General features: G+C 46.6%; 1 protein-coding gene across 1 annotated transcript in view; it reads right to left on the bottom strand.

Moving 5' to 3' along the window:
• The window catches only part of ARHGEF40 (Rho guanine nucleotide exchange factor 40), a 45,599-nt gene that overhangs the window by 9,857 nt on the left and 11,272 nt on the right, over positions 1-24,470 (bottom strand). Inside the window, exons 5-15 of the mRNA XM_030187046.1 lie at positions 24,027-24,153; positions 23,671-23,770; positions 21,996-22,091; positions 21,707-21,823; positions 19,656-19,754; positions 18,601-18,728; positions 18,044-18,182; positions 16,487-16,615; positions 15,189-15,359; positions 9,807-10,753; positions 1,353-1,608 (exon numbers count right to left, since the gene is read on the bottom strand). Of these exons, the coding sequence (XP_030042906.1) occupies positions 1,353-1,608; positions 9,807-10,753; positions 15,189-15,359; positions 16,487-16,615; positions 18,044-18,182; positions 18,601-18,728; positions 19,656-19,754; positions 21,707-21,823; positions 21,996-22,091; positions 23,671-23,770; positions 24,027-24,153 (2,309 nt within the window). The remainder of the gene's footprint in view (positions 1-1,352; positions 1,609-9,806; positions 10,754-15,188; positions 15,360-16,486; positions 16,616-18,043; positions 18,183-18,600; positions 18,729-19,655; positions 19,755-21,706; positions 21,824-21,995; positions 22,092-23,670; positions 23,771-24,026; positions 24,154-24,470) is intronic.

Here is a 24,470-nt window from a genome sequence, read left to right as displayed (position 1 = left end):
TATTACTGCTGCTAAACCCCTGCGACCCTCAGTACACTCATCCATTCCTCAACACGTCGCCCTGCCCAACTATTGCGTCTTCAGGTTGGTCTTATTTCTGTAGACGCGTGTTTTGGGCGCACGCGGAATTATTTTTTAGTGCACCCACAAAAAAAAATGCCTTTTTAAAATTTTTGCCGAAAATGAAAATTGCTGTGCGTCCATTTTGGGTCTGAAACCTTACCACGAGCCATTGACCTAGCGGTAAGATCTCACGGGCGGTATTGGTCTACGAGCGTCAAACGCTACTTGACGCGCATAGCTGCCGCGCATCACAAAATAAAAAAATATTTCTCGGCAACGCGTAGCGGACACGCGCCAAAATTGAAATTACTGCAAGGGCCACACGGTAACCGGACGGTAACTCCAATTTTGCACCCGTAGGCGCCTACGCGGCTTAGTGGAAGGGCCCCCCCTGCGTATTTCATTATTTTTACCCTTTGTTTTAAATGCACGCCAATGTCTTGAAAAACTACTTTCCTTCCCTAAGTATCCCTCTTCTGCTGTCCTCATGTTTCACATATATTGGTGAGACACCTGCCTGAGGCTCTGATAAAGGTCCGCATTTTAGTTATCCGTGCTGTATTCCTGCTTTACATTTATCAATGCGATGCCTTGCATGAGGGGAGGATCTCATGATGATCACTTCAGCAGTACCATCATCCTCTCCTCCCTCCCCCCCCCCCCCCCCCCCCAATTTGCTTAGATTTATTTTTATGGGATCTGCTGATCAGAAATCAAACCCTTTACATACAGCAGAATCTTCTTGAATAGTTTTCAGAACGGGGACTTACTGATCGCGAGTGAATTATTTATTTACTTATGGCATTTTCTATCCCACATTAGCCCGAGTGAGACTCAGGTTCAATGTGGCTTACAATATAAACAGAAAAGAAAGCTGAAGATCATTTTCTGGTAGTGGCTAGCACTGCAGTTAACCAGATCCTATTCCACGCAGTCTGGTACTGGCTATTCCCCGCTCCTGCCCTTCCGGATTCCACTGGTAAAACCCAGAGTGGATCAACTTGTTAGGCTGAATCTGGAATGGCTCTTTGGCCATCTCAGAGATGTCATGTCACCCAGTTCCAGGCTGAAGACTTTTTGGCCAGTCCTGGTTCTAAACTTATATCCCAAAGCAGCGTGGGATTCGTAGTATCGCATCCTGCCCAAGAAGTCCATAATGCACCAGGATGGGGTGTTTAGAAACCTAGGTAAAATCTCCAGCCTGGAACGAAATAACTTGGCATCTCTGCCGTGGGGTAAAGGCTTGAATCTCTGAGCTACGATCACCACCTGCACACAAGCACACTCACATAGCGCAGAAAGCAGGTGGCGACCCTCAGCGGGTGGCTCAGGCACCCCTCCAGTTCCTTTAGGAAATAGCCAGCGTGAAAGGCCTGCAGTTTCTCCAGGTTCCACCAGAGGGTGCTCCAATCCAGCCGCTGCTCCTGGGGGACCTCATCCCGCCAGGTTTCCGGTTCCTTGCGATGGGTCTCCAGCAGGTGATTCAGCCAGGCCACGTACTCCCGCTCCTGGCTAATCGTCTCCGTCATCAGCCTCTGCAGGTTACTAGGAGAGTGGCAGACGGAGGCAATATGAGAGAGACAGACAGACATAGGAGCAACACCTGTATTCTCATCTGCTTTTATGTTTAAACTTTTTATTATTCCAAGAATGTAGTTGATGATACACTGTTAACAATGTCCATGCAATATCCCGACAAAGGCCTTTCAAGAGATCACAACACACCTAATCATTTTTCATATTTAATCCAGCCCACTCCCTTCCATCCCCTTTTCACAGGGCCGGGTTTATGGGTATTGTGGTCCTTAAATTTTAACATTTAAGAGGCCTCTATCTCAATTAAGTAGGACGTCAATATTAGGTTTAATAGACAATAAATTAAAAAAAATAAATAAATAAAAAACAGTAATAGTTGATCATAAAATAAACAAAATTGTTTTTATTTTGTAATTTTCATTATTTACATATGCATTAAAAAAAAATTTTTGTGACACGTGAAGCCTCTTGTAATATGAAGCCCTAAAGCAGTACCTTCTGTAGCTTATACGTAAATCCGACCCTGTCTTTCCGTGCAAAAACAAATCACAAAATGAGAGCAAAATGACACACTTTAGTAATCCCTGACAGTGTGGACAGCTGATATCACTCAACCCTACATTTAACAAGCTGATCTATACAGTTATATCATAGTCCATATCTATTGATACAATTGTAAATCATATAAGATGACCGCTTGTCTTCTCAGTCTTCTCCCAGCTCCCTAGTCCAGTCCCCTTTCTTAGAATCCCCCTTTCTCTACAGATTTTATCACAACTCACAGCAGCACTGGATTAATCAATGCACTGCACAGTCACGGCATCAATGGAATGGAAAACAAAAAATGAGGATGTTATAATGCCTTTGTATCGCTCCATGGTGCTACCGCACCTCAAATACTGTGTGCAGTTCTGGTCACTGCATCTCAAAAAAGATATAGCGGAATTAGAAAAGGTACAGAGAAGGGCGATGAAAATGAAAAAAGGGGACGAGACGACTTCCCTAGGAGGAAAGGCCGAAGCGGCTAGGGCTCTTCACCTTGGAGAAAAGACGGCTGAGGGGAGATATGATAGAGGTCTATAAAATAAGGAGTGGAGTGGAACGGGTAGACGTGAATCGCTTGTTTACTCTTTCCAAAAATACTAGGACTAGGGGGCACAAATGAAGCTACTAAGTATTACATTTCAAAACAAATCGGAGAAAATATTTCTTCACACAACATGTCTGGAATTTGTTGCCAGAGAATGTGGTAAAAGCAGTTAGCTTAGCAGCGTTTAAAAAGGTTTAGACAAGTTCCTACAAGAAAAATCCCGTAAGCCGTTATTAAGATGAACTTGGGAAAAATCCACTTCTTATTCCTAGGATAAGCAGCATAAAATCTGTTTTACTCTTTTTGGATCTTGCCAGGTACTTGTGACCTGGATTGGTCACTGTTGGAAACAGGATACTGGGCTTGATGGAAATCGCAGAAGTTGTAATAATTCCATTTTTTCATTGCCATTCCTTAAAGGGAAAAAAAAAATCTTTTACTTTGGTCCCTATTTACTAAGCTGCGCTAGAGGTACGCTAGCATTTTAGCGTGCGTTAGGCATTTGCACTTGCTAACCATGTAGATGCCCATAATATTCCTATGAGCATCTACACGATTAAGCACATGTTCATTTTGCACGAGCTAAAAATGCTAGTACAGCTTAGTAAACAGGGCTCATTATTTTGCGCCTCTGTAGCTGATCAGGCGGTGAAGGTCTGGACTGATTTACCAAGAGATTTAAGAGTTGTTACTCATGACGTTAGGAGTCACGGACCAAGAAAGGGATCTAGGTGTCGTCGTTGACGATACGTTGAAACCTTCTGCTCAGTGTTAGGTATTATTAGGAAAGGAATGGAAAACAAAAATGAGGATGTTATAATGCCTTTGTATCGCTCCATGGTGCAACCGGACCTCGAATATTGTGTTCAATTCTGGTCGCCGCATCTCAAAAAAGATATAGTGGAATTAGAAAAGGTGCAGAGAAGGGCGACAGAAATGATAAAGGGGATGGGACGACTTCCCTATGAGGAAAGGCTAAAGCGGCTAGGGCTCTTCAGTTTGGAGAAAGGTGGCTGAGGGGAGATACGATAGAGGTCTATAAAATAATGAGTGGAGTGGAACGGGTAGACATGAAGCGTCTGTTCATGCTTTCCAAAAATACTAGGACTAAGGGCATGCGATGAAGCTACAATGTAGTACATTTAAAACGAATCGGAGAACGTATAATTAAACTCTGGAATTCATTGCCAGAGAATGTGGTAAAGGCGGTTAGCTTTGCGGAGTTTTAAAAAGGTTTGGACGGCTTCCTAAAGGAAAAGTCCATATACCGTTATTAAATGGACTTGGGGAAAATCCACTATTTCTGGGATAAGCAGTATAAAATGTTTTGTACTTTTTTTGGGATCTTGCCGGGTATTTGTGACCTGGATCGGCCACTTTTGGAAACAGGATGCTGGGCTCGATGGACCTTTGGTCTTTCCCAGTATGGCAATACTTATGACTCTACTTTTCGAAAATACTTGAACACTTTTCTTTTTGTTTCACAGATTTGTCTTAAGAGATAACTTCTTGATTTATTTTACTTGTTACATTTGCATCCCACATTTTCCCACCTTTTTTGCAGGCTCAATGTGGCTTACATAATACCATTAGGCGATCGCCAATTCTGGTATGAACAAAAATACAGAGTGAAGTTGTAGTAGGGTAAAATTCATGTATGACAAAAACATTCGGGGATCGTAAAGAGGAGGAAGGGTTTAGTTATTTCCACTATGGTTTTGGCTTCGTTGTGTTGCAGGGTTCAGGCATTGGATCATTAGGGTATGCCTTTATGAACAGGTTAGTTTGTAGCAGGGGCGTATCTGGACTCTGGCGGTATGGGGGGCCAGAGCCAGAGGGAGGGGGCACATTTTAGCCCCCCCCCCTTGCGCCACAGATCCCCCCCCCGCCATTTCCGGACCCCCCCTCGCCACCAATGACACTCTTCCACCCCTCCCGCCGCCGCCAACCCTCCCCCGCTGCTGTCACTTACCTTTGCTGGCGGGGGACCCCAACCCCCCGCCAGCCGAGGTCCTCTCTTCCATGCAGGCTGCGCCGCTGCAAGTTGCAACGCTTCCTGTTCTTCTGAGTCTGACGTCCTGCACGTACAACGCGCAGGACGTCAGACTGAATTCCAAATTCTGAGTCTGACATTCTGCACGTTGTACGTGCAGGACGTCAGACTCAGAAGAACAGGAAGCGTTGCAACTTGCATCCTGCTCGGAAGAGAGGACTTCGGCTGGCGGGGGCTTGGGGTCCCCTGCCAGCAAAGATCGGCGACGGGTTGGTGGCGGGCGGGTGGGACGGAGGGGGAGGTGGAGAGGGTCTGTGGTAGGGGGGTCCAGGGCGAAATCTGCGGGGGCCCAGGCCCCTGTGGCCCACGCAGATACGCCCCTGGTTTGTAGTGCTTTCCGGAAGTTTAACTGGTCATGTTATGGAGAAGGAGTCCCTTAATCTCTCATGTAAAGTCCTGCCCAAATTAAGAACTTTTTAAAAACCTATGGGGGTTGAGTTATTAGGAGGCAAGACTGTACAGAATTATTAATTGGAAGAGCTGATGATTTTTTTTTCTGAATGTGTTAATTCACAAGCATTGTACTAGTTTTTATCCTTATTGTAATCCGCTGAGAACTTTTTTTTCCCGAACGTAGCAGAATGTAAATCATTATGTTATGTTATAAATGTCGACTGACCCTAGAATTCTATAACAGAATCTGGGTACCGAGATGCTTTTACAGAATTAGCACTTAGCATGCTGCATCTTGTCCCCCCCTTAAAGGATAGAAAGATATAACGTTCACAGACAAAGCAAGATCAGCCTTCTTGAAGCCTCAATGAATGGAAAGCTTGGGCTTGCTACTGTTCTCAGTTGAGTCTTTCTCCCTGGACCACAGAACACCAGGCGAAGTCCTGATACCCCCTCTTCAAGTACAAAAACCACTCAATACCCTTTTGGTGAATAATGCCTCAGGACCAGGCTGCTTTCCCTCTGACACAGGGACCCTCACCCCAGTGGTGTTCCTAGGGGGGCTGACACCCGGGGTGAATCGCCGATGCGCCCCGCCCCCCAGGTGCAGCGCCCCCCCCCCGGAACAGCGCGATGCCCCCCCCAGCGAAAGAACCCTCAATCCCCCGGTGAAAGAACCCCCCCCCCCGGGTGCACGCCGCTGAGGAGGGGGGTGCCGCGCGCCTGCCGGCTCTTCGTTGTCATGCTCCCTCTGCCCCGGAACAGGAAGTAACCTGTTCCGGGGCAAAGGGAGCATGAAAACGAAGAGCCGACAGGCGCACAGCACCTCCCCCCAGCGGCATGCACCCGGGGCGGACCGCCCCCCACCGCCCCCCCCCCCTTGGTACTCCACTGCCTCACCCTCCTGGACACTGCTCCACTCAGCCTGCAGAGTGAACTGGAGACCAGAGGCGTAGCCAGACAACAGATTTTGGGTGGGCCTAGGCAAGAAGTGGGTGGGCACCAAGTGTTCTCCCCAGGGCTTTTTTTTGTGAGGGGGTACTTGGAGATACTGAGCACCGGCACCTTTTCCATTGTCTGCTAAAATTGACCCATGGACCCCAAGTTTTAATGAAAGAGCTCAGGCTCTACACAACAATTCTGCCTTGTCATAGATTCTGTGACTGGTTGCAGGGGGCCTGGCTATTGTGAGGTGGGTCCCTCAGTGATCACCCCACCCTTAAAGGGTGGCCTGGCATTTGAGTACCGGCACCTTTTTTGCTAGAAAAAATGCACTGGTTCTCCCCCCTCCCCCACCACCAAAATAAATATCTCTCAGCTGGTGGGCTAACACTTCTTTCCACCTTGGCAGTGGAATGCGCTAAAAACTGAGAATGTGCAGGTGCCAGTATCATGGAGAGTAGCGTTTTTCTTACCATCAGGGGGAAGTCTTCAGTAGGCGGAGCTTGGGATCCCCACCAGCTACCACTAAACATGTGCTACTGTTGAGTGGGCCTGAGCCTTAAGTGGGTGGGCCCCAGCCCACCCAGGCCCACCTGTGGCTACGCCACTGCTGGAGACACCCTCATTTCAACTGGAAAGGAAGGGAGGTCTCTGCCAGGTATCTTGTGACCTGGATTGGCCACTGTTGGAAGCAGGATACTGGGCTAGATGGACCACTGGTCTTATGTTCTTCTTCCCACCCATCCACGAAGCACCTCAAAGCATAGCCTCCTCTGGGTGGCCTCCCTCTTGTCCATTGGGTTAACAGCACTCAGACCCCTTTTTATGAGCCAGCCTTGCCCTGGGGAAAAGGGTGGCACCTCCTTCTCAGGGCTGGCCTCGCCACTGAACGACTGTGTTTTTCACACATTGTCCCACATTTTAGCCCCTAGTGGCTTACGCAGTTCTTTAATTATAAACTTTGAAAAAAAATCAGTCATTGGAGAAAGACCCGAACCTGTGATAATATTTTTTTAAGTAATAGAAATAAAAAATAAAAAACAGATGAGGCCCGGAGTAGTCTAGTGGTTAGTGCAGTGGACTTTGATCCTGGGGAACTGGGTTCAATTCCCACTGCAGCTCCCTGTGACTCTGGGCAAGTCACTTAACCCTCCATTGCCCCAGTTACAAAATAAGTACCTGAGTATATGTAAACCGCTTTGAATGGAGTTGCAAATACCTCATAAAGGCGGTATATCAAGTCCCATTTCCCTTTCTCATGATGCTTCTCCCCACCAGGCTGCCCTAGCTCCCTCTGTCTTACATCAATAAATCTTGAAATAAAACAAGAAGATGGTAACATTGTTAAATGTATCAAGTTAATCCAATAAAAAAGTATCATCTTTCTTTTGCTTTGTTTTATTTCTATTTACCCCTAACTTTGAATCCTCCTGTATCTGGAATGATCCCTCTTTCATGCCTATGGGAATTAAACTCTGTGGCTAATGTAACACTCCCTTCAAACTTCCCTGGATTGAGGGGGAAGGCACTTGCCAGACAGATGCCCCCACTGGAGCCAGCTCATTCATCCCCCTTCCCATGTATATCTCTGGCACCCTGATGCCTCCACCCAAGGAGAAAGGGTATTAAAGAGTAGATTCCCTTCTCTTTCCCTCAGGAACTACCACAAAATCTGTGAGTTCAACTGTGTTAAATCTCTCACTGCTTTTCCCTCATCACTAAGCTCTGTCCTGTTTGACAGCCTCTCAGAACTATCTGAAAACCTGTCACACCCCTGTCATCTGTGATCTAGTCACAGTGACAAAGATCACAAAACTAGCTCTTAAAAATCTTTCACTCCACTGTCATCTGTGATCTGCTCACTGATAGACATCACACATGTCCCTCCCTGAGTCAAAGAAAGCATATTTCCCTCCACAGAAAACTCCTCCCCCTTCTTCACAGCCCCAATTACACCCACTGATATTTCCCTCCACAGAAAACTCCTCCCCCTTCTTCACAGCCCCAATTACATCCACTGATATTTCCTTCCACAGAAACTCCTCCCCCTTTTTCACAGCCCCAATTACACCCACTGATATTTCCCTCCACAGAAAACTCCTCCCCTTCTTCACAGCCCCAATTACACCCACTGATATTTCCCTCCACAGAAAACTCCTCCCCCTTCTTCACAGCCCCAATTACATCCACTGATATTTCCCTCCACAGAAACTCCTCCCCCTTCTTCACAGCCCCAATTACATCCACTGATATGTCCCTCCACAGGAAACTCCTCCCCCTTCTTCACAGCCCCAATTACATCCACTGATATGTCCCTCCACAGGAAACTCCTCCCCCTTCTTCACAGCCCCAATTACATCCACTGATATGTCCCTCCACAGAAACTCCTCCCCCTTCTTCACAGCCCCAATTACATCCACTGATATGTCCCTCCACAGAAACTCCTCCCCCTTCTTCACAGCCCCAATTACATCCACTGATATTTCCCTCCACAGAAACTCCTCCCCCTTCTTCACAGCCCCAATTACATCCACTGATATTTCCCTCCACAGAAACTCCTCCCCCTTCTTCACAGCCCCAGTTGCCACAGAAGAGAAGACAAATCCACACATTTGCTGACAACCTGCTCAATCTCACAACACACAACACTATGAGTACTGACAGAAAAATCACACAGATCAAACTGTGAGATTCACTAACACCAGTGCATTTTTTCTAGCGTAAAAGGTGTCGGTACTCAAATGCCAGGCATCCTTCAGTGGTGGGGTGATCACTGAGGGACCCACCCCAAAATAGCCAGGACCCCTGCAACCAGTCACAGAATCTATGTAGGGCCTGAGCTCTTTCATTAAAACTTGGGGGCCAGGGATCAATTTTAGCAGAGTGGCCTAGTGGTTAGAGCACTGGTCTTGCAATCCAGAGGTGGCCGGTTCAAATCCCACTGCTGCTCCTTCTGACCTTGGGCAAGTCACTTAACCCTCCATTGCCTCAGGTACAAACTTACATTGTGAGGCCTCCTGGGACAGAGAAAAGGTGTGAGCAAAATCTAAATTAATAAATAAAAAGGTGCCAGTACTCAGTACCTCCAAATATCCCCTCAAAAAAAAGCCTTGACTAACACACAAACTACCTTCTATCAAACTCAATTTATATATGGGTTACACTAAGGCTTCAGGGTCTCCACATATACACCCCTACATACACACAATGCACATGCAGCCACTTCTGAGGAGAGGAGCCACCAGCACATCTGGGCCCGGGTGAAATCCTTCTCCCTTCTGCATCTCATGCTTCCAGCCTCTCCTTTGATAGCATTCATGTGTCCTGGGCTGCTGGAAATGTGCTGCCATTCCATGCACTCCCGAGGAGGCTGCCAGCAAGGTGCAGAATGGCCAAAAAAGCATTTGGGATCGCCAGTGGGGTGAAGGATGGAGTGGAGTAGCCTAGTGGTTGGTGCAGCAGACTGATCCTGGGGAACTGGGTTTGATTCCCACTGCAGCTGCTTGTGACTGTGGGCAAGTCACTTGACCCTCCGTTGCCCCAGGTACAAAAAATAAGTACTTGTATATATGTAAACCACTTTGAATGTAGTTGCAAAATACCACAGAAAGGCAGAATATCAAATCCCATGTCCCTTTCCCTTTCATTGTAGAATTAGTATTAGACATTTTCTTTAAGCCATGTGGCTCTCAAGTGTAAGAGAACCTTCCCCAGGAATAAGTTACTTACCATATTCTTCTTTTCCTCTCCATTCTTGGGGTTCCGCCCCATGGAGCATCCGCCATGAGTGATCCCCCTCTTCCTATCATGACGTGTTCCTTAGGGGAGCAGGTCCTGTCTACCACCTCGGTGCTGCTCACTTCCAGTCCCTTAATGTAGACCCCAACATTCCCCTGCCCAGTTCCAGGTTCGCTCAGTGCCCTCTGACCCCAACTGGGCCTGACAGGATCTGTTGGTGGAGGAACAGGAGAGTCCATGCTCTGTGCCTTCTTCAGGAGGCCCCGGAAGGCCCGAGGTCTGGGGAAAGGGGAAGCAGAGCCTTCCGAGGCAGGGCCCCTCTTCCTCGATTCCCAAGGGATCTTCTCTCCCACTGAAAGTGTGGGGGCCTGGGGTCCACAAGACATGTCGAACCGTTGGCTAGGGATGTCAAAAACACTGTCCTCATCAGTGGTTTCTGCCAGCTCTCCAAAAGGTGACAGGGACTGGGAAGAGGAGGTGTCCAATGGTCCACTGGCTGCTGGAGGCATGAATAGGGATGTCATACTCCGGGAGGGGCTAAGCATGTATCCGAATCCCCAAAACTTCCTACCTTCTCCTTTGCTGGGAGCCAAACTGACACTGTCTGATCGTTTCCTGTGAACATCAGGGCTCCTTGAGGCAGGTGTGATCAACGGTGGAAGTTTGGTCCCCTCCAGGGCTGTCTCGGTCTTCTTCTGGACAATCTTCCTTATCTCCTGACATTTGAACCAGCATTGTGCCCACTCCTTCAGTGCTGTGTGGTCTTGCAGCTCCAAGGCTGAGGCCTTTGCCTCCTTGAAAAGCTTCTCTGGAATTTCTGGATGCTGCTGCTGGTACTGGGCCAGGGACACCAGGGCCTCTTGGCGTTGCCTAGGAGAACCAGAGCCTTCGCCAATGGATGCCAGGCGTCTCACACCCTCCAAAGCCCACTCGTGTGCCTGAAGAAAATGACATAAAGGAAGAAATAAAGTCTAAGATATCTACTTCATTTCAAAACATTAAGTGGAACAAAATCAAACAAAGGGCAGCCATTTTGTTTTCTCTAACACTCCGTCCAGAAGGGTCATAAGTTATGTAATTATAGTAGGACATGAAAATGTACCTTCCTTGCAGTAACAGGAGGAACATTCTGGGTCTCTGCTCCAGAGTAGTCCCACTAATGGCAATGAGGAGTGGGCTAGCTGGAATACCCCAGTAACAGTAGGAGAAGTATAAAAAGTGAATGTAGGGAGGGGCAAGGGGCCTTCTACCCAGAGAGTCTAAAGATGTAGGAGGTGTTGAAAGTAAGCTGCTCGCTCAGGGCACAGTGAGGGAACTCGGTCCTCTTCCACCAGAGGTCAAGAGCAGAAAAGGGGAGAGGCAAGGAGTGAGGCCTTTTCCCAGAGACAAGGTTTAAACCAAAATCTAGTTCAACACCTCAGGGGCACAGGATGCAAGAAAGGAGTAAGGTACAAGGGATCAGAAGAAAGGATCCCTCATCTGAGAAGGGAAGTGAAGCTGTTGAAGTGTTTTACAAGGATAGGCTGGTGTGTGAGAGGAGGTAGGTCCTGAATCCTAGGTGCTTCCTGTTGGCCTTGAACAAAGAGGGGGTGCGAGGAACTTAAGACTGTGAGGTGAAGAGTTCCTGAGAGAAAGGAGGGTCCATTGGCTTGTATGGAGTCAATGCACAGAGGAGAGAAGTAACCAGGGACCATCCTGGGCCCTCAATAATTAATTGCACAGGGAGACAGAGTATGGGTAGAGACTAAGGTCGCTAAGTTTCCCATCAAATTAAAGAGAGACCCAGGAGGGTACAGAACTTGTCCCACTGGAGAGATGCAGGAGAGTGGAAGAGACAACCCACAACCAAGGAGACCAAAAGAAACCCAAACTGGGAGTAAGCGTGAAACGCAGTAACATAGTAAATGACGACAGATAAAGAGACCTGTACGGTCCATCCAGTCTGCCCAACAAGATAAACTCATTTTACATGGTATGTGATACTTTATACCAGAGTTTGATTTGTCCTTGTCGTTCTCAAGGCACAGACCGTAGAAGTCTACCCAGCACTCTTCCTGTACTAAAGGTTCTGAAGAGTTATCACTAACAGTTGGATATGGGAGGGGCGCTAGATGTGGTGTACTTGGATTTTAGCAAAGCCTTTGACACGGTCCCACACGGGCGACTGATAAATAAACTGAGTACCCTCGGTATGGAACCTAAAATTATTATTATTATTTATTGCATTTGTACCCCACATTATCCCACCTATTTGCAGGCTCAATGTGGCTTACAGAGTGTTGTTATGACATAGTCATGACAGGATCTTAGATACAATTAGTGATAAGCAGAGATTGGATGAGGAATTAGAGAAGAAGGTGATAGATAGGGTAGTGTTAAAGGTGTATTTTGGTATCTGGGAGGGTTGGTGTTGTTGTTGTTACATTTGTACCCTGCGCTTTCCCACTCATGGCAGGCTCAATGCGGTAGGCAATGGAGGGTTAAGTGACTTGCCCAGAGTCACAAGGAGCTGCCTGTGCCTGAAGTGGGAATCAAACTCATTTCCTCAGTTCCCCAGGAGCAAAGTCCACCACCCTAACCACTAGGCCACTCCTCCACTGTTGCTGCTATTTGAGATTCCATGTAGAAGTCGGCCCTTGCAGATCACCAATGTGGCCGCGCAGGCTTCTGCTTCTGTGAGTCTGACGTCCTGCACATACGTGCAGGACGTCAGACTCACAGAAACAGAAGCCTGCGCAGCCTTCTACATGGAATGTTGCTAGTGGAATAGCAACATTCCATGTAGAATCTCCAATAGTAGCAACATTCCATGTTGAATCTCCAATAGTAGCAACATTCCACGTAGAATCTCCAATAGTAGCAACATTCCACGTAGAATCTCCAATAGTAGCAACATTCCATGTTGAATCTCCAATAGTAGCAACATTCCACGTAGAATCTCCAATAGTAGCAACATTCCATGTAGAATCTCCAATAGTATCTATTTTATTTTTGTTACATTTGTACCCTGCGCTTTCCCACTCATGGCAGGCTCAATGCGGCTTACATGGGGCAATGGAGGGTTAAGTGACTTGCCCAGAGTCACAAGGAGCTGCCTGTGCCTGAAGTGGGAATCAAACTCATTTCCTCAGTTCCCCAGGAGCAAAGTCCACCACCCTAACCACTAGGCCACTCCTCCACTGTTGCTACTATTTGAGATTCTACATGGAATGTGGCTAGTGGAATAGCAACATTCCATGTAGAATCTCCAACAGTAGCAACATTCCATGTAGAATCTCCAATAGTAGCAACATTCCATGTAGAATCTCCAATAGTATCTATTTTATTTTTGTTACATTTGTACCCCGCGCTTTCCCACTCATGGCAGGCTCAATGCGGCTTACATGGGGCAATGGAGGGTTAAGTGACTTGCCCAGAGTCACAAGGAGCTGCCTGTGCCAGGAATCAAACTCAGTTCCTCAGTTCCCCAGGACCAAAGCCCACCACCCTAACCACTAGGCCACTCCTCCACTGGTGATTTTGTGTCGTTAAGGGTTCTCTTTGTAGGCTTTGTTGAAGAGATGTGTCTTCAAAGATTTGCGAAAGTTACTTAGAACATCCATGGTTTTCAGGGCTGTGGGTAGTGCGTTCCATAGCTGTGTGCTCCTGTACGAGAGGGACGTGGCGTATGCCTGCTTGTATTTAAATTCCTTTACAGCTGGGGAAGTGCAAGTTGAGGAATTTACGGGCGGTTTTTTTAGGCGTTAAAAAATGACTTACTGGGTTAAAAAATGGTTAAATGGGAGGAGACGGAGGGTAGTGGTAAATGGAGCTTGCTTTGAGGAAAAGGATGTGATTAGTGGTGTACCGCAGGGGTCAGTCCTGGTGAAGATCGTGGAGACGAGGACTATGTCAGAATGTCAGAAAGCGTGGGACAGGCACGTGGGATCCCTTAGGAAGAGGAGAAGTTAGTGGTTTGCTTAGGAAGGGCAGACTGGATGTTTCTATATTTCTATTAACCCTTTATTGCAGTCTCATTATTTTTATTGGTCTTCTTTCCTGCATTTTTGTTTTCCAGGGAGTTCCTTCCAGTGGAGGAGTGGCCTAGTGGTTAGGGTGGTGGACTTTGGTCCTGGGGAACTGAGGAACTGAGTTGGATTCCCACTTCAGGCACAGGCAGCTCCTTGTGACTCTGGGCAAGTCACTTAACCCTCCATTGCCCCATGTAAGCCGCATTGAGCCTGCCATGAGTGGGAAAGCGCGGGGTACAAATGTAACAAAAAAATAAATAAAATTAAATGGGTATTTTTATGCCTCTCTTGTTTTTTTCCAGTTTGGGTAACTTGCTCCTGTCTAGGGGTCACAGAGAGCTCCTGAGCCACCCACAGGGACCCTTTATCAGTGCTCGTGTGCTTGGTAGAGAGTGGGAGAGGAGGGTGCAATATTTAGCCACTGACACAAAAAAAACCCCTACTATTTCTGTACTGTCTCAGAGATCACCTTCCCTGGAGAACCGGCTACACCAAGTTATTACGATAAAAAGAGGATTTTATAGCTGTCATACGTAAGATTGGCAAAATTCTATCAATACGTTAGAGCCACCAGAGTAATTCCAGGATGGGTCACCAGCGGCAGTATGAATGAGCCCTGCTTTTGTCCCTCTGTATCTTTTTGCCTCTCTCTGGGTTGCTACACAGAGGTGGCTGTTGGGACACGAGAAGAAGGTAGGCCCTGATGGCTTCCAGTTGAAGAAGTCAACCCAACCGTCTACTAAGTAAAATATTCACAGATCACAGCACAAGTTATGGACTATGGGGGTTGCAAGGATTCCAGATCATGAGTCGGAAGCTACAAGAGTCGACTCTTTCCAAGAAATGATGGCAGACCTGAGAACAGCGTGGTTTGCATTGTCCCAACTCATACCCAAAGGGTTTGTCACTGTTGTTGGGGTGGTTGGCTGCTTTGGCAAGGTGTCTACTCTATCAAGCCCCTAGTCACTCCCAAATAAAAAGACATAAACCAGCTTTTTAAAAGAATATAAACTCTGAAAATATGCTTTGTCCTTTACTGACAGTGTCCTTTCACCTCAGAAAGTAGTTCCATCCTAAATAGGAGTGTTAGTTTTCTCTCTTAATACTTCTGTATCCCCTACCCTCCTACACAGTCATATAAAAGCTCCCCAATCTTCCCTTTTGCACCAAAACTAATTTCTAAAACTTTTCGGAAACTACTGGCATTTGACCAGACCTGGAGGCGTCCGTCCAGCCTTTGTTGGCTAGGTCGTTTTTGACATTCTGTGTGGCTATATCTTGCACCTTTGGAAGACAGGAAGGGATGTGCCCAGAAAGCTCGCCGAGGGGGCAAACGGAACTGCAGGGAGTTTCTTCTACCTACCCGCTGGAAGAACTCATAGAGACGTAGTGATTTCTGGATCTCATCCTCCTTCCGCTCCATTCGCTGAGCAAAAGTCTCCAGCTGCTGGCGCAGACCGCTGCGATCCGGGGGAGGGGAAATCTCCCAAGATTCAATCTGCCTCAGCACATCCAGGCCCTGGGCAACTTTCTCCTAGGGGTGAATAAGGGGGATTTGAGAGGGGAAAAAATGTTAGAGAACTCTGACATCTCAAAATCACAAAGTTCATTCGAGAGGAGTGTAAAAAAAAACAAAATCATCATACACTGAGACATGCACCGAGGCTGAGACAGGAGATGGAGCCATGCAGGCAGACACCTCTGGGGTGGAGGGGTATGAACTGGACAAAGGTTTGGACAAATTCCTGGAGGAAAAGTCCATAATCTTCTATTGAGATGGGCATGGGAACCATCTGCTTACCCAGGGATTTGTAGTATGGAATGTTGATACTCTGAGGTTCTGAATGGAATCTTGTTACTCTTTAGGATTCAGGAATCTTGCTATTCTTTGGGATTCTACATGGAATGTTGCTACTCTTTTGAGATTCTGAATGGAATCTTGCTACTCTTTAGGATTCAGGAATCTTGCTATTCTTTGGGATTTTACATGGAATCTTGTCACTCTTTAGGATTCCAGAATCTTGGTACTCTTTGGGGTTCTACATGGAATGTTGCCACGACTTGGGTTTCTGCCAGGTACTTGTGACCTGGCTTGGCCACTGTTTGGAAAACAGGATACTGGGCTAGATGGACCATTGGTCTGACCCAGCTACTCTTATGTTCTTGTGAACTTAGTCTAGTTTATTCTTCCATACACACACACACACACAAACACAATTACTGCTATATACAAGTAGGGATAAGAGCATCACATTCTGAAAAGGAAGGTTAGAACCAGGGCTTTTTTTGTGGGGGTACTGAGTACCGGCACCTTTTCCATTGTCTGCAAAAATTGACCCAAGGACCCCAAGTTTTAATGAAAGAGCTCAGGCTCTAGACACCAATTCTGCCTTGTCATAGATTCTGTGACTGCAGGGGGCCTGGCTATTGTGAGATGGGTCCCTCAGTGATCACCCCACCCTTGAAGGGTGGCCTAGCATTTGAGTACCGGCACCTTTTTTTGCTAGAAAAGATGCACTAGTTAGAACATATTAAAGGTTTTTGTTAGGAGACGTGACCTGTCTAAAAAAAAGGCTTGGTTTAGTAAGATTGCAACGAGTATCTTGGTGAGTGCCTCTGCTTTCACCTTCTACCTCCCCACCCCCCACTTAATCTCCTGACCTTGGTGAGGGTACGAAAGCTCCGAAAGTCCTCCAGGGCCTGACGTAGGGCCTTCACAGGATCTTCCACATCCTGGACTCCTGCCCCCGCCAGCCGGCGCTCCCCTTCATCAGTGATCCAGGCCAGAATCTGGGGGAATTAAAGCAGAAAATATATTGTTTCATGACGGAGGGGGATGGAATAAAAGGTGAACACTTCTTAATACTACCACGCCCACAACCATTAGAGGCGGGTTGACCTTGTCTTGGTTCTCTCTTCTCACGCTCTCCCTACCCCGGTTCCATTCATGGACTTGGAATTCCTGCTTTTCATGGGAGATGTTGGAGTTGCATTGAGAGCGAAACCAGACCTGGTTCAGCCTGGTTCGATGACCCAGTCGCAGGATAGATCCAGGTCATCAAAGCCAGACTGAGATATCAGCTCGGTCCTACCCCTTGACAGAAATAGGAATGCATGTGCCCAAAGGGCTGTTATATTTTGCAAAGCAGGATGTTCAGAAGGCCAGAACCAGCTGGGGAGGGGGGGGCCGCCCGCTCCTCCCCACCCCACCCCACCCATCTCCTTTCTTCCACCTATATTTATCTTTGGGCATTACTACTACTACTTAACATTTCTAAAGCGCTACTAGGGTTACGCAGCGCTGTACAATTTACCATAGAAGGACAGTCCCCGCTCAAAGAGCTTACAATTTAAAGGACACGTGAACAGTCAGTCTGATAGGGGCAGTCAAAAAGTAGTCATTACTGCTACTGACCACAAGAGGTCACTGTGGGGCCTCACTACTGCAGCTGATAGTTATGTCTGGTCACTGGTGCAGGCTACCAGTTTCCAAAAGGAATTCTTGCACAGCTGCCAAGTTACCCAGTTCCAGGAGAGAAAATATGTGGCTAGTCCTGGTTTTAAACTTACATCCTAAAGCAGTGGGGGATTTGTAGTCCCTGGTTCTACCCATTGAAATCAGTGCTGCAGGTCCCATAATGCATCAGGATGGGCTAGTTGGAACTGGGTAACTCGACAGCTCTGGAAATGAGAACCAAATGCAGAAGCTAAAGACGGTATTAGAATTCAAGAAAGCAAGAGACAGGCGCAGGGGATTCCTAGTGGTGAGAGAGGGAGAGCAAAGCCGGAGAACAGGTAGAGAAAAAGAAAGGGCAAAGATTAGATAGATCTGGAGGAAACGAGTTCAGTGATCGGCCATCACAGCTGGTGTGTAGTGAAGAGATTTAAGGACAGATGCCAGGAAAAGTCCAAAATACTTGCTCCCACTGCTTCAGACCCAGAGCACCGATATTGCGTTATTTTGGAGCAAGGGTTCTGAACCCAGTTCTCAGGACACACCCAGCCAGCCAGGTTTTCAGGATACCCACCATGAATATGCACGAGACAGATTTGCATACAATAGAGGCAGTGCATGCAAATTCATCTCATGCATATTCATTGCAGATATCCTGAAAACAGGACTGGATTGAGAATCCCTGTTTTAGAGGAAGAGAGGACCATGAGGTTATCAGCTGGACTGAGAGAAAGGCGAAGAGAGAGAGCGAGTGGTCATCTTACTTCCTGGAGCTGGTCCTGGTGCCTGCAGAGCTCCAGGCGGGACTCCAGGCCACGGAGCTGCTGATTGGACAGCCGGACCAGGCGATGGATGGCCTCATCCACCTCCTCGTAGAGTTCAAACGCTGCGGCGTTGTGGTGCCTGTCAGAGGGAGGGGAGGATGTTCAACGTTATCTATGACTCATTAAAAAACACTTTCCTTTAATTTCCCAGCGGCCTTACATCCATAGCTTTGCCTCCATATCTCTATCTTTTTCTTTCTTTCTCCATTACTGAGTTGGTGGCAGCGGTGGGATTGAAATCCTCAATTTGACGTCATTTATTTATTTTCCATTGAGTTTACTGAGTGGTGCACAATATTAACACAGAAATTTTGTAAAAATTGGAAATTATATAATAAAAAGCATAAAAATAAAAATATCTCAAATAACTGTCCACACTAACAGAAACACTCGTGAGAAAGCCCTTGTACAAAGCCAGGTTTCTGTACTGATATTAAGTAATGCTTCGGGGAAAAGTGTTCTTGGTGACGCAGCCGCTCCACCCGCCGCTCCTTTACCTGTGATTGGGGCTCTTCTGTAGCCTGGCGATCAGGGCCCCTCCACTTCTCTGCAGCTCAGACAGTCTCCCGTCCAGCAGCACTTTCCTCATCGTCTCCTGCTGCTGGGCTATCAGGGACGGGATATCCTGGGAAGAGAATGAAGTGAAGAGGCTGGACTGTAATCCAGGGACTGACACTAATCAGTATTCTATAAAAGGTGCACACAAAATCCATAGCGTTCAACTGCAAGGGGGCGTGGACTGGGAAGGGGCAGTGTGAAGAAACAGTGTGTTCTACGCATGTAAAATGTATTGGATATTTTCCTGCATTATGTTCTGAAGCATAAACATGCACCAGCAGATGGTGCATGTTTATGTTTAAAGCTGTTATAGAAGACTGACTTGTAACCAGTTTTTATTTGATACTTGACTGTTCTGGGTTCTGATTGGTCTGGAGTTTTGAAAATTACCCGGCAGATGCTGACTGTTGCTTCAGTCCTAGCCAGGAAGGAAAGAGAGACAGATCTCTTTGCTGAGGCTGTGTGAACAGGTATTTGTCCTGATCTTCCCAGGTACTGTTTAGACAGTATATAGATGTTTAGTTAGCGTTATAATTGATCCATATTTCAGTTACCTGTTATTTTATTTATTTATGTATTTATTTATTGTGATTTATTAACCGCCTTTATGAAGAGATTCACTCAAGGCAATGTACAGCAGGTACAGTTTAACATAAAACTTACAATGTTGTTATTATTTGCTAATTGCACATTTTTTGTTCAGTGTTCAATTTTTATGAGAATAAACAAAAATTGTTTGTTCACTCTGTTTGTCTGGACTGATAAAGAATCCTGGTGGTTTGTGTATTGGGTCTGTGAGTGTTTTCTGGGAACTGTGGGACCACTGGAGTGTGACCTCAGTAACTTAGACCCTATATGACTCCCCTTGAAGACTGGGCCACTCCCAACAATCTGTCACTGCATGTCACATGGAGACACATGACCACACAGTTTTGAGGAAGCTCCAGGCTGTCACATATGCAAACATCTTTGACCCCGTATCCAATAGCCTCACCTCACTGGCCTCTGGGCAGCTGCTGGCCTCCATGTCATCGATGACTTCTAGAAGAGAGCGCAGGACCTCCAGGCAGAGCTGGGACAGGGAGTCCAAGGTCTGAGACAGAGAGAGAGAGACATCTGTGCAACTGTCTGTGTATATGTGTGCGGGACTGGAGGGTCCCTCTCATGTGAGCAGGGTCAGGGCTGGCTGAAAACCTACCTATTCAAAAAGGCATACCCCACCGACCCAACGTAGATACCTACACTCGGCAACACAGCAAAACCAAAGCTCGTAATGGACACTATATAACCTTCCTCTCATCAAACCCCATTGTACCTGATACACATGTACCTTTATCAGGGGTGTAGCCAGACAGCAGATTTTGGGTGGGCCTAGGCAAGAAGCGGGTGGGCACCAAATGTTCTCTCCCCCACCCCCACATCAAAATCTCAGCTGGTGGGCAAATGCTTCTCTCCAGTCTCCACCTTGGTAGTCTGCAGCAGGCATGCGAAGGTGCCAGTATTGTGGAGAGCAGCATTTTCATTACCATGTGCTACTGTTGGATGGGCCTGAGCCCTAAGTGGGTGGGCCCCGGCCCACCCAGGCCCACCTGTGGCTACGCCACTGACCTTTATTCGACCGCAATATCACCTTGTATTTGTTTCTCTACTGGACTAGGCGAAAGCCTTTACGGTGCTATGTAAGCTGCATTGAGCCTGCAAATAGTTGGGAAAATGTGGGATACAAATGCGACAAATAAATAAATAAATAAATAAATAAATAAATAAATAAAGATGAAACTAGGCAGCAGCTTAGAGCACCAGCAGCCACAGCAAAGCAATAGAATCTGAGAGCCACAGACTCAAAGAACCATTAGGGCTCACCTTAACTGCATTTTTAAAGGAGGTTTGTATGATTATCATGATTGTTAATGACCAAATTCTTAGGGGGGGGGGGCTGTATTGCTAAAGATTTGCCTAGGGCACCCACCACCCACCTCCCATGCACTGGCTCTGGTTAAGGTCTGTGTATATATGATGAGATTGGGGGGGTCACTTTCAAGTGAGGAAGGTCAGGGTACATAAGTACGTAAGTATTGCCACACTGGGACAGACCAAAGGTCCATCAAGCCCAGCATCCTGTTTCCAACAGTGGCCAATCCAGGTCACAAGCACCTGGCTAGATCCCGAAAAAGTTCAATACATTTTATGCTGCTTATCCCAGAAAAAGAAGCAGTGGATTTTCCCCAAGTCAATTTAATAACGGACTATGGATTTTTCCTTTAGGAAGCCGTCCAGACCTTATTTTTAAACCCCGCTAAGCTAACCGTCTTTACCACATTCTCTGGCAACGAATTCCAGAGTTGAATTACACGTTGAGTGAAGAAAAATTTTCTCCGATTCTCATTAAATTTACTACTTTGTAGCTTCATCGCATGCCCCCTAGTCCTAACATAACATAGTAACATAGTGGCGGAGCAGGTGGGGGGAAGAGGGGGTGGTGGTTGGGAAGCAAGGATAGGGGAGGGCAGACTTATACGGTCTGTACCAGAGCCGGTGTTGGGAGGCGGGACTGGTGGTTGGGAGGTGGGAAATACTGCTGGGCAGACTTACTGTATATGGTCTGTGCCCTGAAAAGGACAGGTACAAATTCAATTCAAGGTAAGGTATACACATAGGAGTTTGTCTTGGGCAGACTGGATGGACCATGCAGGTCTTTTTCTGCCGTCATCTACTATGTTACTATGTTACTATGTTACTACTTTGTAGCTTCATCGCATGCCCCCTAGTCCTAGTATTTTTGGAAAGAGTAAACAAACGATTCACGTCTACCCGTTCCACTCCACTCATTATTTTATAGACCTCTATCATATCTCCCCTCAGCCGTCTTTTCTCCAAGCTAAAGAGCCCTAGACGCTTCAGCCATTCCTCATAGGGAAGTCGTCCCATCCCCTTTATCATTTTTGTTGCCCTTCTCTGTAGGGTAGGGTCTGCGTGTGCATATATAAGGCAAAGGCTGGTATCTGAATTTACGATGTACACGATACTGAGGAAGGCGTCTCTTACCCGCTGATTCTGCATCCACTCATTGTGCGAGTAGGCCAGAGTGCCCCCGAAACTGGGGGGCAACTGGTCCAGACTGGCGTGCCTCTGGAGATTCTCCAGCTGTATCCTTTCCGTACCCTGCAAACATACAGAGGAAGAAGCTAAAAACATGACCTTGGGACTCAGAGCTCAATCTCGGTCTCCCTTTATTCCTATTCATTCTCCGCTTATCTTTTCTCCCAATTCCTGTGTCCCGCACCCCTCCCCCCCCTCACCAATCCATTGTCTCTGTTCCCTTGCTCTCCTTTACCTGTAGTGTGCTTAGTTCCTCTGGAAAAGGTGTGGGATCTGCCTCTGTGTTTTCCTTCAGGATAAGAATGGAGCTCAGAAACTTAGGAGACATTTCCTACAAGAGGTAATCAATAGAAATCAAACAAAATAAAACATGGAAAAGAAAATAAGATGATACCTTTTTTTACTGGACATAACTTAATACATTTCTTGATTAGCTTTCGAAGGTTGCCCTTCTTCCTCAGATCGGAAATAAGCAAATGTGGAAGATGACAGAATATATAAGAGAAACATCAAAGCATTACTTTGACAGTCTGACAGAGTGGGAGGGTGGGGGTATGCATGGGGACTTAATAAGGATCTGGGGTTCCTAGCCCATTATAAACCATAAAGCTGTATGTCTCTGTTGATCACCCCACCCCTCACCTATCCACACCCATCCTGTTAGAATATCAATGATATGCTTTGATGTCCCCATGCATACCTCCGACCCACCCCCATCCTCCCACCCTGTCAGACTGTCATAGTAATGCTTGAATGTTTTCACTTATATACACTGTCAGCACATTTGCTTATTTCCGATCTGAGGAAGAAGGGCAACCTTTGAAAGCTAATCAAGAAATCTATTAAGTTATGTCCAATAAAAAAAGTATCATCTTATTTTCTTTTCCATGTTTTATTTTGTTTGATTTCTATTGATTCTACATGGAATGTTGATACTATTGGAGATTCTACATGGAATGTTGGTACTATTGGAGATTCTACATGGAATGTTGCTACTATTGGAGATTCTACATGGAATGTTGCTATTCCACTAGCAACATTCCATGTAGAAGGCTGCGCAGGCTTCTGTTTCTGTGAGTCTGACGTCCTGCACGTACGTGCAGGACGTCAGACTCACAGAAGCAGAAGCCTGCACGGCCACATTGCTGATCTACAAGGGCCGACTTCTACATGGAATGTTGCTAGTGGAATAGCAACATTCCATGTAGAATCTCCAATAGTAGCAACATTCCATGTAGAATCTATAGAAATCAAACAAAATAAAACATGGATAAGATGATACCTTTTTTATTAGACATAACTTAATACATTTCTTGATTAGCTTTCGAAGGTTGCCCTTCTTCGTCAGATCGGAAATAAGCAAATGTGCTAGCTGACAGTGTATATAAGTGAAAACATTCAAGCATTACTATGACAGTCTGACAGGGTGGGAGGATGGGGGTGGGTCGGAGGTATGCATGGCGACATCAAAGCATTTCATTGATATTCTAACAGGATGGGTGTTGGTAGGTGAGAGGAGGGTGATAAACAGAGAAATAAACAGAGAAATACAACTTTATGGTTTATAATGAGTTAGAAAACCCAGATCCTTATTAAGTCCTGTCTGTTGGGTGTCAAAATATTCAATCATTCTGACTTCAAAGGTCTTACGTTCCTGTATTGTTTTAAAGTTACCTTTCAGTATTCTTACTGTGAAATCACTGGTGCAGTGGTAGAGGTAGAGAGAGCTGTTAACATGATACATCTCCCTGTAGTGAGGAGTTTAAACTCACCTGAGCAGAGATCTGGCAAACTTTGAGTTAGGAGTGACGGGGAAAGAGTATGAGAAAAGCAAAAATCAAACAAAACTGAAAGAAAACGAGATAGATAGCGGAAGTGACAGTATTTAAATCTTGGACTAAGTCTTCCACCTGAAACTCTTTAAGTGCTTGAAGGACAACAGCGGGGGGCGGTGCAGGGCTGGGCCGTAAATCCAGAATTACAGTCATCCCCAATTCCTGGACCTCTTTCCTGCAGAAAGGGAGAAAGGGTTAGCTCTGGGGTCTTTAGTTGCTGGCCCTCTGTGTCGGTCTCTCTGCTCTAAAACTCCCAGTTCAGATGTACTGGTTCACGTGGCGCTTTTTAATTTGGTTACTGCAGAGTGGAAATAGCAAAGAAGGTAGGGATGTGTTCTATGCTGGCACTAAACTCTGATATTGGGTTGGTTTGCGTGGCTTGGGATGTCTAGTTACTGCATGGGGGATGGGGGGGATTTCACACCACATACCTGAGGAGAGAGTGCAGATGGACTAGGGTGCCGATCAGGTCCCTGGCACTGTACGAGACATCCCTCCATGTCCCCAGTGCCCACGGGTTCACGGTCACCAGGGCAGAGCCATTGCGGTCCACACCCCCTATGCAGACAGGAAGAGAAAGAACAACCCCTGTTATTGACAACATAACATGAGAATATAAGAGTAGCCATACTGGGTCAGACCAATGGTCCATGTAGCCCAGCATCCTGTTTTCCAAACAGTGGCCAAGCCAGGTCACAAGAACCTGGCAGAATCTCAAAAGCAGCAAGATTCCAGAACCCCAAACCGAAGCACATTCCAGAACCTCAAACAGTAACAAGATTCCGGAATCATAATAAATAGCAAGATTCCATGCAGAATGTCAAAGAGCAGCAACATCCTGGAACCCCTATGAACATAAGAGTAGTCATACTGGG

This window comes from Microcaecilia unicolor, chromosome 14 (genome assembly GCF_901765095.1).
Source record: "Microcaecilia unicolor chromosome 14, aMicUni1.1, whole genome shotgun sequence".
Classification (NCBI taxonomy): Eukaryota; Metazoa; Chordata; class Amphibia; order Gymnophiona; family Siphonopidae; genus Microcaecilia; species Microcaecilia unicolor.
The sequence above is the reverse complement of the archived record's forward strand: the minus strand, read 5'-3'. Positions and strand labels throughout refer to the sequence as shown.